This window comes from Thamnophis sirtalis, unplaced genomic scaffold, assembly GCF_051295495.1.
Source record: "Thamnophis sirtalis isolate CommonGarterSnake01/CBP01778 unplaced genomic scaffold, rThaSir2_p1.2 scaffold_13, whole genome shotgun sequence".
NCBI classification, from domain to species: domain Eukaryota; kingdom Metazoa; phylum Chordata; class Lepidosauria; order Squamata; family Natricidae; genus Thamnophis; species Thamnophis sirtalis.
This window is the reverse complement of record NW_028261393.1, coordinates 9,994,294-10,008,614: the sequence shown is the minus strand read 5'-3', so window position 1 is coordinate 10,008,614 and position 14,321 is coordinate 9,994,294. Positions and strand designations below refer to the sequence as shown.

The 14,321-nt window shown below is 46.6% G+C and overlaps 1 protein-coding gene across 8 annotated transcripts in view; it reads right to left on the bottom strand.

Annotated features, from left to right (window-relative positions):
• Positions 1-1,336: 1,336 nt before the first annotated feature.
• MAG (myelin associated glycoprotein) overlaps positions 1,337-14,321 on the bottom strand; it is a 39,425-nt gene continuing 26,440 nt past the window's right edge. The window contains exons 6-11 of one of the 8 annotated variants that reach the window (XM_087728395.1): positions 13,529-13,789; positions 11,456-11,743; positions 8,951-9,047; positions 7,269-7,365; positions 4,962-5,003; positions 2,642-2,781 (exon numbers count right to left, since the gene is read on the bottom strand). In XM_087728395.1, coding sequence (XP_087584521.1) covers positions 4,971-5,003; positions 7,269-7,365; positions 8,951-9,047; positions 11,456-11,743; positions 13,529-13,789 — 776 coding nt within the window. In that variant the 3' untranslated portion in view covers positions 2,642-2,781; positions 4,962-4,970. Of the gene's footprint in view, positions 3,008-4,961; positions 5,004-7,268; positions 7,366-8,950; positions 9,048-11,455; positions 11,744-13,528; positions 13,790-14,321 lie in introns of all 8 variants that reach the window. The other 7 variants (XM_087728399.1, XM_087728394.1, XM_087728400.1 and 4 more) reach the window with 7 other exon arrangements.

The window sequence follows — 14,321 nt, the reverse complement described above, 5'->3', positions numbered from 1 at the left end:
CCTCGTGCTTGGATCTAATGTGTAACTTTCACTGAGTTCAGCTGAACGGATCCTGGACAAAACAGCCAGATGTTACTAGATTCCATCTTTTTACTCCTACACCCCCAGCTTCTAACGAAAGCAATTTTTAAAAAAATAAAGGTGCTTTTTCAATAAATAGAAACATGCTTTTGCCTGAAATGTTAGGTATTAATCTTGTTAGGACATCGGAATTAGCTTGCCAGCTGAGAATTACAGTTTTTTTCTTCACAAACACCAATTGGAACGCCATCTCATTAACTTGGTGATGGGGGTTCCTTTCCCAGCTGGGTTTCATATAATTCCCAACTTTCACAACTTTTTAAAACAATGATTCAGCTGTTGCTTAATCAGCAAAATACAGTATCTTTTTCTATACAGTACAAAAACACAGGATATGTTGTGTGTTGGAACACAAGGGGATTAGGAGGAGCCTTGATTTAGAAACCAAACCAAAGGTGGAATTTGATTCTGTAAACATTATTCCAATGCAACAATAGAGCTGGAAACTTTCCAAGCAGTAAAAACTTTTCCTGAGATTATTTTTAAAAACACGAAAAGCTTCAGATGCTTGAAATCCTAGTTGTTTTGCCCCTTTTTGCCGACAGTTGTTGCTAACCCTCCCATGTGCCGAAAGGAATGGAGAAATTAAAAGAAATAATGCTTGCTAGATTCTTTTCATCTTCTGGCTGTAACAGTCTCTATTTCTCCAAAATATCACTATAATTTTAAAAGGGCTCACCAAAATGTCACCAGTTTTGAATGCCCCTGAAGCTTTTCTTACAGACTTTTAAAAGCTTTGGAGAACCTAACATAGTCATTGCCTGTAACATGAAACATGTTAACCAAATTATTTCCTCATTCTAGTTTTTGGAGAACGTGCCAAGGGAGCTTTTTAACTTTTCCATTACTCCTTATCCCAAGCGGACATCTAATCAATCGTGGTCATAACATCATGGAGTTAGAAGAGGCCGTTTTAAACCACCCAGTTCAACCTCTTTCTCAGTGCAGGTTTTCAAATTAAATCCGCCCCAAATGATGGTTATCTCGGCCCAGCTTGAACACATTCAAGTGAAGCGAAGTCCCACCACTCTTGCAGGCAAAACTGCTTTATGATTGGAAGGCTTTACTATAAGACCACGAAGATGGACAGTCAAGGTTTTCACTATAACCATGGCAGGTCTTCAGCAAGTAATGAAGGATCCCAGATGTTTCTTCTATAACCTCCCCGTGTCGTCAAAATCAATGGGGTTCTTGTTGGATTTAAGACATCAAAGATTCTGTTCTCCGGAGGTTGAACAAGCAGAGGAAAGAGAAGACCTTTTGCCCAACAAATTTACTTATTGGAAAGGGCACCTTTTATCTCAAAAGGCAAAGCTGCGGACAGAATTGAGTGGATGCTACAGAATACAATATCCAGTTGCTCAGCAAAACACACAGCACTTTCATTAGTCATGCTAACAACAACAGGAATGTATCACGGGGGGACTATTATGGGGAAACCCTCGATGAAACAGAGCATACATTCTAGGAAACAGAAGTTAGTCCTCTACTTAACAGATATACATAATGTAAAATTGGATCTAAGCATATCTGGTAAAAATGGCTTGACCACGAAGGTCATTTTCATGCTAGCAATTCATAGCGTCTTCTAGAGTCACCCAACCATCGCTATGTCAAAAGGACAGTAGCTGGGCAGGCTTTATATTTCTTCAACCATAGCTGGTTGGTGCACTGAAGATGCTAGAATTCACTAGGTGATGTTTTCGGTCATCTCATCACTTTTGTTTCTTTTTAACCTGAAATCTATGTTGCTGGAATCGGAACAAGGTGGTAAAATGTTCGCTGTCTTATACATGTAGAAATAAAATGATGTGCCTAAAGCATTCCCTGCTTCCTTTTTTATTTTGTTAAAGACAGAGATGTAGAGTTACTGAGACACATGAGCTAGAATTTGGTCCCCCCGCCCCCCAGCTTGAATCTGGAATGTGAAGTGAACATTGGACAGATAGAAAGCCGACTCTACTGCTTACAGTAGAGTAGAGTACTGCCTGGATGAGAAGGATCAAGACTCTTGGGCATTGTGGTGAAAACCAATCCGTTCAACTTCTCATAGAAACGCAACCTCTTTCATGGAACTATGTCAGATAGAGGGATACCTATTAGATCACAGCCGTTCTGGATTTGTCAATTCGATTCTTGAGATTATGAAACTGGAATCATGTTCTACGTTGATCGTTTGCTAGCAAATTAGACTAGGTATCCAAGATTTAGGAATTTACCACAGTACAAGCAGAAAGAGCTGCCCTCTTATAATTCTGTAACTAACCTGTTGGCTGGCCAAAAGGACAAGTGTTTACTTATGGGGGGTTTGTATGTGTGAGAGAAAAGGGGAACCCTAATATATGTGTTAGTGTGACCTTCAGTGTGTACTCTCCAGGAAATGAAAACCCAGCCCGTATTTTGGAGTGCGAACATCAGGATATCAAAAACAGTGGATACTGTGAAGTCCCCTGAGAGATGATGGATGGCCAGCCCAGGGATGGTGACGGCTCGGGGTTTTCTTTCAACTACTATAGTTCCAGTGGGAAGAAAAGGCCTTGGTGAGAAGAGGCCTCACTTGACTCGGATTTCAGCATATTCAGCCAACTCCTCCGTCAGGGTATAGCTGTCCTTGGTGGACAATTTGGTGAAGTCTATGTTGGCATAATCAATCCCCAGGTCCTCACGCTTGTTCAACAGCCGTTTGTCACAGCGCCCGTACTGGAGGAGGAGGTGAGCAAACAAACAAGATCAGGTTATTGCTCGCACCAACTCACTCTCTGAGTTACATCATTTGGTTTATTCCCGAAGAATCAAAGTAGGCTTCCAGATATTGCTGAGGACACTCTCAGTAGTCCTGGCCATCAGGATCAATGCTAAGGGATGTTAGGAGGTGTAGTTCAGCAACATCTGAGGCGGGGAGACAGGTTGCGTTTCACTGCAAGACCTGAGGTGGTAGAAATAAGGGACAGGATGCTATGTATACAGAACACAAATGGCAAGTGTCCACTTACATGCAAACATTTAACCAAGATCCACTGATAGACGCAACATAAATTTCACCCGGAAGCTTTACGATGACAAAACAACACGGAAACTTGACAAGAACTATCTTCTCAGGTTTTTCAGAAATATCTGAGTATTTCAGATATTCAGACACGAGACAAAATATTTGACACCAACATATTGTCACACAACACAATAGCTGCTTTTGGAACTGGGTACAGGCGCGGCAACTGTTAATGCAAGACAGGCCACGTCAAAAAGGGTTGTATTTTTTTCCCCAAGTTGGAAATCGTAGCCAGGATAGATGTTTTCAAATCACAGACATGGAAAATGCATGCAAAAAAATAAAATAAAAATAGAATCCAACTGAAGTGCGCTATTCCCTGCAAGGATCCTATTTGGGCAGCAGATCCATACGACAAGCAAAATAGCTGGGTTAAGCCTTTTTAACATTTCATTTCATTTTCATTTATTGAATTTCTATGCCGCCCAATCCCGAGGGACTCCGGGTGGCTTACAGAAATGAAAAAAATTAAAAAGAATTTTTAAAAACAATGGGACACAACAAAGTTAAAAAAGGAACTCAACAAACACCCAGTCGAAAGGGGGCTGGACCTCCATCAAGGGGTCAACAGCCCCAGGCCTGCCGGAAAAGCCAGGTTTTAATGGCTTTGTGAAAGGCCATGAGAGTGGGCAGGGCCCGGATCTCTGGGGGCAGCTCATTCCATATGGCTGGAGCGGCAACAGAGAAGGCCCTACTCCTAGGCGTCGCCAGCCGGCATTGTCCCGCTGAAGGCACCCGGAGAAGGCCCATCCTGTGCGATCTTATTGGTCTAAGGGAGGTATGTTAACAGACTTAACATGTCTATTTTCCTCTGAAAAACATCTCCCCCTCAAAAGTGAAAAAGCAGAGCAGGAAAATAAAAATCTGGCTGTGCCTTCTTCAGAGATGTTACTACCATATGCCTGGCAGTTTTGGGGGGTTTTTTTGAACTAAAAATAATAATGTGACAAAAAAAAAATCTGGCCTCCGGTAGCAAAAGAAAAAACAAATTAAATTAGTCAGGCTTACTGTGGTAAAATCAGGTGGGATTCAGCTGGTTCGAACCAGTAGCTGAAATTCTACCCCATCCTATTTAGGCACATTTTTGAGGCCGGGCGAATGCACAGAAGCCGTGCGCGAGGGGCGAACCAGTGGTAACAAAATGCGAAACCCACCGCTGGGCAGAACCTGTTTTTTTTTTCTAAACACCCAAAGTAAAAGCCACCGTCCATTTTTCATGGAAGTGGCTCTACTCTGCTTCCCTCTCGAGAGGACGTGCCAAGAGCAGAGACGAAGGGGAAATTAAAGAAATAAGGATTGTGACGAGGGGGGGGGGGGAATCAGTTTCTTTTCCACAGGTTGTGTGATTCTTCCTCTGAATTTTCTTATTAATTTCTCCCTAGGCTTTGCTTCCAACCAGGATTTTTTTTTAAAAAAAAGGGGCTTGTTATATGTTTCATTATGTTCTCAGCCTCCTGAAGTTCTTTTTTTTTAATTTATTAAGGTTACATCTCCTTTGCATTCACCTTGAACTCCTGGTGACTTCATGGAAGACTCCATGCAGTTTCCTTGTCACCAGATTAGAAATGGTTCGCCTGTGTCTTCTTCTGAGGTGTTTTCCAACTCTCTAATCAAGCTTTCAGCCCTGGAATTCCCTGGAGACATCCCTTCCAGGTTCATAACCCAACCCAACCATGCTTAGCTTCTTATCCCTGACCAGACACTTAGATTCCTGCCACGAACGGACATACAAGCCCATAAACACATGCATGGATTCTCCATTGGTGGGAAAGGAGGAGGGGGCAATGAGAGGATGACAATGTTACACGTGGACAGGGAAGTCCATACTTACTTGGCCAGGTCAGTGACTTTCCAGGGAGCAGATCTCTTTAGACTATTAGAAAAGGAAGAGTAGTCACTAGTGACTCAAAGGGAGAAAGGACAACTGTCAGGCCTGGAAGCCATCTTTTGCATTGGGCCTTCAGGCCTGCCACATTTAGTGCTGTGGGAAACCGGGAGCGGGGGGGATTATATGAAGTATGGGAAGTGTTGTGGCCCAGCAGGAGCCATTGGAGCTGCAAACAGACTCCGATAGTGAGGGGCCCTATGAGTTGGCTCTGGAAGATGTGAAGGACCTTGGACGGGGTTCCGACTCCGAGCAGGGACCAGAGAGGCTGGTTGGCCACCAGGAGGTGCCTGAGGCATGGAGCAGCGGTGAAAGCCAAAGGGTGTGTGCCCATGATGTCAGGCCTTAGAGCAGTGGGGAGGACCTAAGGGAGTTGGTCCTGGATGCCAGGCAAAGGCGGGCAGATAAACGCTGAGAGCAACTACGCAGATACAGAAGATAATTGGACCCAGGTGGTTGTAATTAGGCTCCTCCCAAGAGAGTATATAAGGAGAGACTTTGGGAGGAGGCTGTTTGCAGGATTCAACTAATTATACCAACACTGGAGAAGCTCTCGGGTGTATTTCTTATCTTGGAAGTCTGGATTGCTGCCCAGGTCTTGTCAGTGTGTTAATTTACTGTGAATAAATTGCCTAGCAGTAATCTTGTCATGGAGTGCCTTGGCGTACAGAGAGGGGGGGGGGGGAGATCAGAACAGGAAGTATAGTCAAAATAACATTCCTTTCTCAGAGAGGCAAGGACATATTGCCCTGCACCTGGAGTAGTGTAACTGTGAGGCATCTCCGGTTGGGGACGGTGCCTGATTGGACCCTGTGATAGACACAAGTGGGTGTTGGGCAGGGACTTGAAGTTTCATTTGGGTGGGGAAAACCTGGAAGCTTTCAGATTCGGGTTTTCCCAGATGTGCCAATACGACACCTCTAATAAAATGGAACTTTGAGGAACCTCAAGCTTCAGAGCCTTATTTCGTTGGGGGTGTTACTTGGAATGCTGCCATGAAGTGAGTTTGGGGTGCCATGAAGCATAGCTTAAGTCAGGGAGAGAGATTGAAACCATGGGATCGTTGAATAAGTCATGGCTGTGACAGCCATGTAGGGCAGAATGTCCATCTGAGCTTCTCATCATCTTCTCTCAAGGTCATATTTGGAGTATGCACTTGGGTTTTTATACTGCTGAAATCGATAGGCCAGCAAACCCCAAGTAAAGAAACCATTCTTAGTGCTGATTAGTTATGCTATCAGGAAGAACGAAGCAGCACGGGGGCTCGAGTGGTTGGGACCCTGGGTAGGAGTGTTAGCAAGCTAATGTTCAAGATCCTAGAGCTGCCGTAGGGGTGGTGGTGGTTGAGCTCCCATCCTTCACTCTAGCTCCTGCCAGGGACATGAAAACAGCCCAAATTGGGCAACCCTCCCCCCAGGACAATGGTGATGTCACCAGCTAATCCTTCAACAGGAAGCAGTGCTTCTGACTCGAGTGCAAAAAAAAAAAAAGGGCCAGGAAGAAAAATTATCCTCTCTCTGACCATATCCAAAACAAACCATCCTTTGGAAGGGCACTTCTCATGGATGGGTCTAAGGCGGGGGTGTCAAGCTCAATTTCATTGAGGGCCACATCAGTTGCGTTTGACCTTGGGTAGCCGAGTTGGGCGTGGCCAGCTCAATGTCAGTTCTGTCAGGGGTGCATGTGGTGGCCCGAGCGCTCTGCCAGTGAAAACAGGCTTCCGGGCTCCGTTTTCGGCTGCCACGGACTTCTGCGAGCTCCGTTTTCACTGGCAGAGGGTTTCAGGAGTCCATGGCAGCTGGAAACGGAGCTCGGAAGCCTGTTTTCACTGGCAGAAGCACTGCGGGCCGGTCCTTCGCTGTTGCCAGGGCTGCCCTGCGGGCCAGATCTAAATACCCGTGGGCCGGCCCAGATCTGGGCCCCGGGCCTTGACTTTGACACCCCTGGTCTAAGGGCCATTGCCTGTACTGTCCCAAATAAGGCCTAATGGGGAAACCGTCCATCTGGATCCTCTAAAAAGCTTTCTGGTTTGCCTTGTTCTAAAATACTGAGCTGTGCGTAATATACCTGTCCTCGCCTTCCAGAAGATTGGAATGGATTTTGGCCTATAGGCAGAAGCAACTTACAGCAGTTGCAGCCAGGCAGCAAAAGAGAGGCAGAGGAGAGGTTGTGTGAGAGAGGTTGTGTGTGTTGTACGGAGGGGACCCACCAACACAGTCCTGCCAAAAGCAAATTAAGTACAGTTATTGGTACCTCTGATTTTTCCAGATTGCTCGGATTCCTGTAATCTCCGCTGTAGACAACAGGAGGGTTTTCTGTTTGACCAAAGCCAGGATTATCATTGTTTTTTCTGGAGTAATGGAAATAATTACAATAACAACATTAACTGCCCTAAATGAGACTTAGAACTAAGACTGAGTAAGGCAACATAAAACAGGTAGTCCTCAATTTATGACTGGCTGCTTAGTGACTGTTCAAAGTTACAACACACCCTGAAAATGGGACTTACAATTCAGATTTAAAGTTCTGAAACATTTGTCTCTCGCCCACCATGGTCACACAAGCACATTTTGGGCATTCATTTGTGCATGCATTTATGCCCATTTGCAGTATCCTGAGTCACACAATGGTGATTCATGATGTTTTTTTGCGGAAAACCAGTGTTTAATTCCAGTTCCTGGCAAAAAAAACCCCCAAACTTCCAATAGCAAACGATATGCTTGCTTAATGACCGTGGTTTTGTTTTACAACTGTCTCCCAAAAGGGCATAACATTGGAATTGATCACAAGTTGACACACTTTATGAGTGTCATAAATTACGATAGAAATTGTGGGGTCAGTTACAATTGTAAGTTGAGGTTCTGAACCAGCTCTTCCGGAAATTAATATGGGCTCCTCAATAAGGATGGATATCATATGTGGATAGATATTACATATATGTATCGCTTTGATCTTTGATTCAGATAATACACCAAAATGTAGTTAAAAGATTATGGCTTTAATGCAATAGCAATAGCAATAGCAGTTAAGACTTATATACCGCTTCATAGGGCTTTCAGCCCTCTCTAAGCGGTTTACAGAGTCAGCATATTGCCCCCAACAACAATCCAAGTCCTCATTTTACCCACCTCGGAAGGATGGAAGGCTGAGTCAACCCTGAGCGGGTGAGATTTGAACAGCTGAACTGTAGAACTGCAGTCAGCTGAGGTACCCTGCAGTGCTGCATTTAACCGTGTCACCTCGGCTCTAATAATGCAGTGTTTCTCAACCTTGGCAACTTGAAGATATGCAGACTTGAATTCTCAGAATTTCCCAGACAGCTTCAACTCCATTCTGGGAGTTGAAGTCCACATATCTTCAAAGTGGGGTTGAGAAACACTGACTTAAGGCAAACTTGAGCAATGATTGTGTTGTGGTACGCTGGCAACCTGCAGAGCTGGCAGCAGATTCGGACAGTGAGGAGGTTGGGGAGGAACCTGGGCCAGTCCTGGAGTCTGGGGAAGGCTCTGATGAGGGCTCTGTGTCGGAGGCAGAGAGGGGGCCAGAGCTGTCTGACAGTTATCAGCTGCCTTCACAGTCAGACATCAGTGAGGCAGATGAACAGCTGGAGCCTGTTCCCAGTGTGCGCATGCACAGAGCTGCCAGAAGGCAAGAACAGTTAAGACAAAAAGGGAGACCTGGGAGTAAGGCTTGGAGATGATTGTCCCCTCCCATAAGACGTAAAGGAGGAACAAAGGCCTGTGAGCCTTTGCAGGAAGCAACCTGGTTCGATCTGGTCGGTTTAAATTCTGAAGTTCTGCACAAATCCTGATTGGTGACCTACACCAGAAACCCTGCTGTGTGTTTCTACGTCAAAATCATAGGAAAAAACCATTTTCAGTTGCGTTTAAACCAAAGGAAGTTGGGCTTGGACTTCCCTTCTCCCCAAAACTTACTTTTTTCTAGCCTGGCTGACATAGCAGACCACGGCTATGAGTATGGCAAAGGCCACAACAGCTCCCACCGGTCCAACTTTTGCCCACATCAGACTGTCTGGAAGAAAGGAAGACACAGGTCAACAGACAGGTTTAAAAGTGAATGCAAAGAGAAACCATGTAAAGAGACAAGATGGTGGTGAAACGTAAGCGGGTTGGTTCATATATGGCGCCAACACAATTTTGTTTGAATGGAGGCTGTTGAGTAAATCGTAAATCTCTGGATTTGTGGGGCATGTTAAATAGATCTCACTGTTGCCAAGAAACAAAGGATCGATGTAAAACTGGACCTTCTGCACCAAAGAGAGGAGTCCGGAAGTGGGAATTAGAAGAGGATCAAAGGGATTTAATACAGGTAGTCCTTGTTTAAATGGCTAGCTGTTGAACAACTGTTTAAAGCCATGGCAGAAAAGGCTACTTATAGCAATAGCATTTAGATTTATATACCGCTTCACAGTGCTTTTACAGCCCTCTCTAAGCGGTTTACAGAGTCAGCCTCTTGCCCCCAACAATCTGGGTCCTCATTTTACCCACCTCGGAAGGATGGAAGGCTGAGTCAACCTTGAGCTGGTCAGGATCGAACGCCTAGCAGTGGACAGAGTCAGACTGCAATAGCAATAGCACCTAAACTTATATACCACTTTACAATGCTTTCCAGCCCTCTCTAAGTGGTTTACAGAGTCAGCCTCTTGCCCCCAACAATCTGGTCCTCATTTTACCCACCTCGGAAGGATGGAAGGCTGAGTCAACCTTGAGCTGGTCAGGATCGAACGCCTAGCAGTGGGCAGAGTCAGTCTGCAATAGCACCTAGAGTTATATACCACTTTACAATGCTTTCCAGCCCTCTCTAAGCGGTTTACAGAATCAGCATATTGCCCCCAACAATCTGGGTCCTCGTTTTACCAACCTCGGGAAGGATGGAAGGCTGAGTCAACCTTGAGCTGGTCAGGATCGAACTCCTAGCAGTGGGCAGAGTCAGTCTGCAATAGCACCTAGACTTATATACCACTTTACAATGCTTTCCAGCCCTCTCTAAGCGGTTTACAGAGTCAGCCTATTGCCCCCAACAATCTGGGTCCTCGTTTTACCAACCTCGGGAAGGAGGGAAGGCTGAGTCAACCTTGAGCCTGGTGAGATTTGAACTGCCAAATTGCAGGCAGCCGGCAGTCAGCAGAAGTAGCCTGCAGTACTTCACCCTAACCACTGCGCCACCATGGCTGATTATGATTCATCCTTGAAGCTGCACCCATCCCCTACACTCACATGATCACATTTTGGTGCTTGGCGACAACTAGCTTGCATTTTTGTTTGGTTGCAGTGTCCTGCAGTCACATGACTGCGATCTACCGCTTTTTGTCGTTTTCCATGCCTCCTTTTGTCCCACTCTGCTAGTTTATACTGTCAAAAGGTTCTTTACTCTACAGTATAATTTAAAAAAAATATTTTGCTTGGAATTTAATGGTGGTGGTTGAGATTCTCCTCTTAGGAGTCAGAGACAACCAAGTTTGATCTCTCACTTATATGTGACAGCCCAGCTGTTATTTGAAAACTTCTAACACATAATCTGTGGTTGCCTATTTTCCGGGATAAAACTGGCCAATGTGTTCAACTTCTTTTCAACGCTTTGCCTTCTAAAGCTATTAATTCATATTCCTGTCCAGAGTGAGACGGAGAGCTAGGCAAAAGTTGTGGTCCTTTGTAGTAGTCCTTGCCTTCTCACTTGGAAGAAGGCCATTGAATAGGAAAGAGCACCACCAAGGAGACCTAGCAAGATCAGGGGGGCTGCTAGCTGTGCAGTGGGCCGATAGTTGATGTGTCAACTGTGAAGGCTGGCCCTTGATGGCAGCCCTGGAGAGGCTGTCATAGAGGGTGTTGTGGCCTGTTCGGCCACCGGCCCTTCCAGCAGCCGAATGAGTTGAAGAGGCTGCGTGGCACTCAGGGTTAGCACCAAGGCAATCTGAGAGCTCCGAGGGGGAAGAAGGATTGGAGCTGTCAGAGATAGAAACAGAGACTAGGCCTGAGCTTTAGATGGAGAGTCAACAGCCCCCAGCTCTGGAGGTGGATGATGAGGAAGAGGAGGAACATCTGGGTTCAGTGCCTGACGCGCAGATGCACAGAAGGCGGAGGAGAGGAGAACAGTGGAAATCTATGGGCCGGTCCTTGGGATGGAAGAGCCACCACTGCTAGTGAAGCCCCATCCTAGCTCTGGGGATAACAGGCAGGGGGCGGAGATGAATACATGTGGCAGACAACTATCCATCTCCTTGATGGACAGGCTTGTTAGCCTGCTGTGTGTGAGAGAAAGACCTTTTTGCCATGGCTGTCGGCGCTCCTAATAAAGGGAAGATTTAGTTAACTACAAGAGTGTTTGTTGTGTTTGGGAGCCGGGTCAGAACAGACCGCCTAGGGCCCAATAGATTAGAACCAGAGGGATCAGAGGTGGTGTTTGCCTGCAGGGACTCTCACTGGAGTGATGGAACTGGAGCTGCTGGTTCTTGGTGGCGTAGTGGTTCCTGGCAGAGCAGACTATATAGAGCTGAGAGTCAACCTCCCTCTGAACAGTCAGGATGCTGGTGACAATGTAGCCCGTTTTCTGGGAGTACACAAACTCCCGGTCGGTCTCGTTGACCGTCACATTGCGGGTGGGCAACTCAAAGGTGATCATAGCTTCTGGGTTAGCTTTGGCCGCACAGATGCATTTCACTGTATCCCGAGCGGCTGTGCACTTGGAGTCCGGAAGAATGCGGGGAGCAACTGTGGAGAAAAATAAAGAGATTGAAGTGCAATCCAGGATGTACTAATAGCAATAGCACTTACGTACCACTTCCTAGTGCTTTACAGCAGTGGTGAAATTCAGATTTTTTTTACTATCAGTTCTGTGGGTGTGGCTAGGTGGGCGTGGCTTGGTGGACGTGGCAGGGGAAGGATACTGCAAAATCCCCATTCCCTCCCCACTCCAGGGGGAAGGATACTGCAAAATCCCCATTCCCTCCTCACTCCAGGGGAAGGATACTGCAAAATCTCCATTCCCTCCCCACTCCAGGGGGAAGGATACTGCAAAATCCCCATTCCCTCCTCACTCCAGGGGAAGGATACTGCAAAATCTCCATTCCCTCCCCACTCCAGGGGGAAGGATACTGCAAAATCCCCATTCCCTCCCCACTCCAGGAGAAGGATACTGCAAAATCTCCATTCCCTCCCCACTCCAGGGGGAAGGATACTGCAAAATCTCCATTCCCTCCCCACTCCAGGGGGAAGGATACTGCAAAATTTCCATTCCCTCCCCACTCCAGGGGGAAGGATACTGCAAAATTTCCATTCCCTCCCCACTCCAGGGGGAAGGATACTGCAAAATCCCCATTCCCACCCCACTCCAAGGGGAAGGATACTGCAAAATCCCCATTCCCACCCCACTCCAAGGGGAAGGATACTGCAAAATCTCCATTCCCTCCCCACTCCAAGGGGAAGGATACTGCAAAATCTCCATTCCCTCCCCACTCCAGGGGGAAGGATACTGCAAAATTTCCATTCCCTCCCCACTCCAGGGGGAAGGATACTGCAAAATCTCCATTCCCTCCCCACTCCAGGGGGAAGGATACTGCAAAAATCCCCATTCCCACCCCACTCTAGGGCCAGCCAGAGGTGGCATTTGCCGGTTCTCCGAACTAATCAAAATTTCCTTCTGACAGGTTCTCCAGAACCTGCTGGATTTCACCCCTGCTTTACAGCTTTCTCTAAGCATTTTACCAATGTCAGCATATTGCTCCCCCCCCCCAACAATCTGGGTCCCCATGTTGCCAACTTCAGAAGGATGGAAGGCTGACTCATCCGGTCAGGTTTGAACTCCTGGCCGTGAGCAGAGTTAGCTTGCAATACTGCGTCCTAACCACTGCAACACCATGCCTCTAATAGCTTTCTTGAACTGTAGAAGTCCTCTCTATGGAAGCTCCTCCATTTATGCAAAGGCATATGACAGTAATGGGTTCATCCACATTCTTGTGAGATGTCTACTTCCAACAAATACATGCAGAAAAAGAGAATAAGTGGGGAGAGGTTTACAACAATATAGAGGAGGAATTCACTAGTTCCTCTTCTCCAGCTGCATCCAAATTTACTGCCAACAGTTCCCCAAAGCTTTTCTTTCCTGGAAATGCCAGAGTTCATAGCTGAGGCCTTCTGCCTTCAAAGGGCATGATCCAACGCGGGGGGGGGGGGTGTTTGCTGCCAACATTACTGCCAGTTTGGTACACGCATGTGCACAGCTGCCTATAAATAGGTCTGTGCATGAGCAGAACATTAAAAAATGAAAAAAAAATACCATGCTGCGCCGACCAGGGAACTGGTTCGAAGGCATGGCAGGCCTGGGTCGCTGCTGATTCCGGCAACCCAGGCCGGCATACCACTACCGGTTTCGGCCGAACCAGGCCAAACCGGTAGGAACCCACTTTTGATCCAGTGTCCCATTCTACCCAATCCCAAAACGTGCTTGAGATCTTTAGAACCGAAAAGGTCCTCTCGGGGCACAAAGCCAGTGCTTACATTCAACGGTGAGGTTGAAAGCAGTGCTGCTCTGGCCAAACTGGTTCTCTGCTGTGCACCAGTATTCGCCGTCGTCTTCGTGTGACACGGATTCAAACTCCAGCTCCACCTGGCTTTGGTAGACCCCCATGGCTAATGGCTTCTTGTCCTTGTAGATGGTGATCGTTGGCTCAGGGCTGCTCTGCGAGCTGCAGAAGATAGAGACCGGCTCTCCCTCAAGGACCACCATGGATCCGTTGACTACGGGTTTCCAAGGAGCATCTGCACAGGGAGACAAAGTCAAAGAAGGACATGCATTTTTTTTTTAAAAAAAAAAATCAAAACATGGTGTCGCCGCATCTAAGAGCAGATTCGTCATTCCAGAAGCATTCCAGTGACACTCTTTCAAAGATTTAGTAAGGTTGAAACTTGACTCAAGTTATTCTTCCTGCAAATGTAGCAATATCTATATAGGTACTGTAGCAGGGGTGAAATGCTACCGGTTCAGGCCAGTTCGCCCAAACCGGTAACAAAGATGCCAGCTGTTCACCGCAACTGGTAGTAAAAAAAAAATTTGCTACCGGTTCGGGTGAACTGGTTTTTCCGACAATCAGCTGTGCCATGCGATTTATATTACCTAGAAAGCAGGATTTTCTGCTTTCCAGCTAATCTAAATCGTGTGGCACAGCGGAATACCCCCCCCCCCCCCGCTGTTCGCTTACTTGCTTGCCAGGCGCGCTCAGTAGCAGGCTCCGCCCACCCACCCAGACATTTTGATGCTCCTGCGCATACGCAGGTGGCACTTGGGCTCACG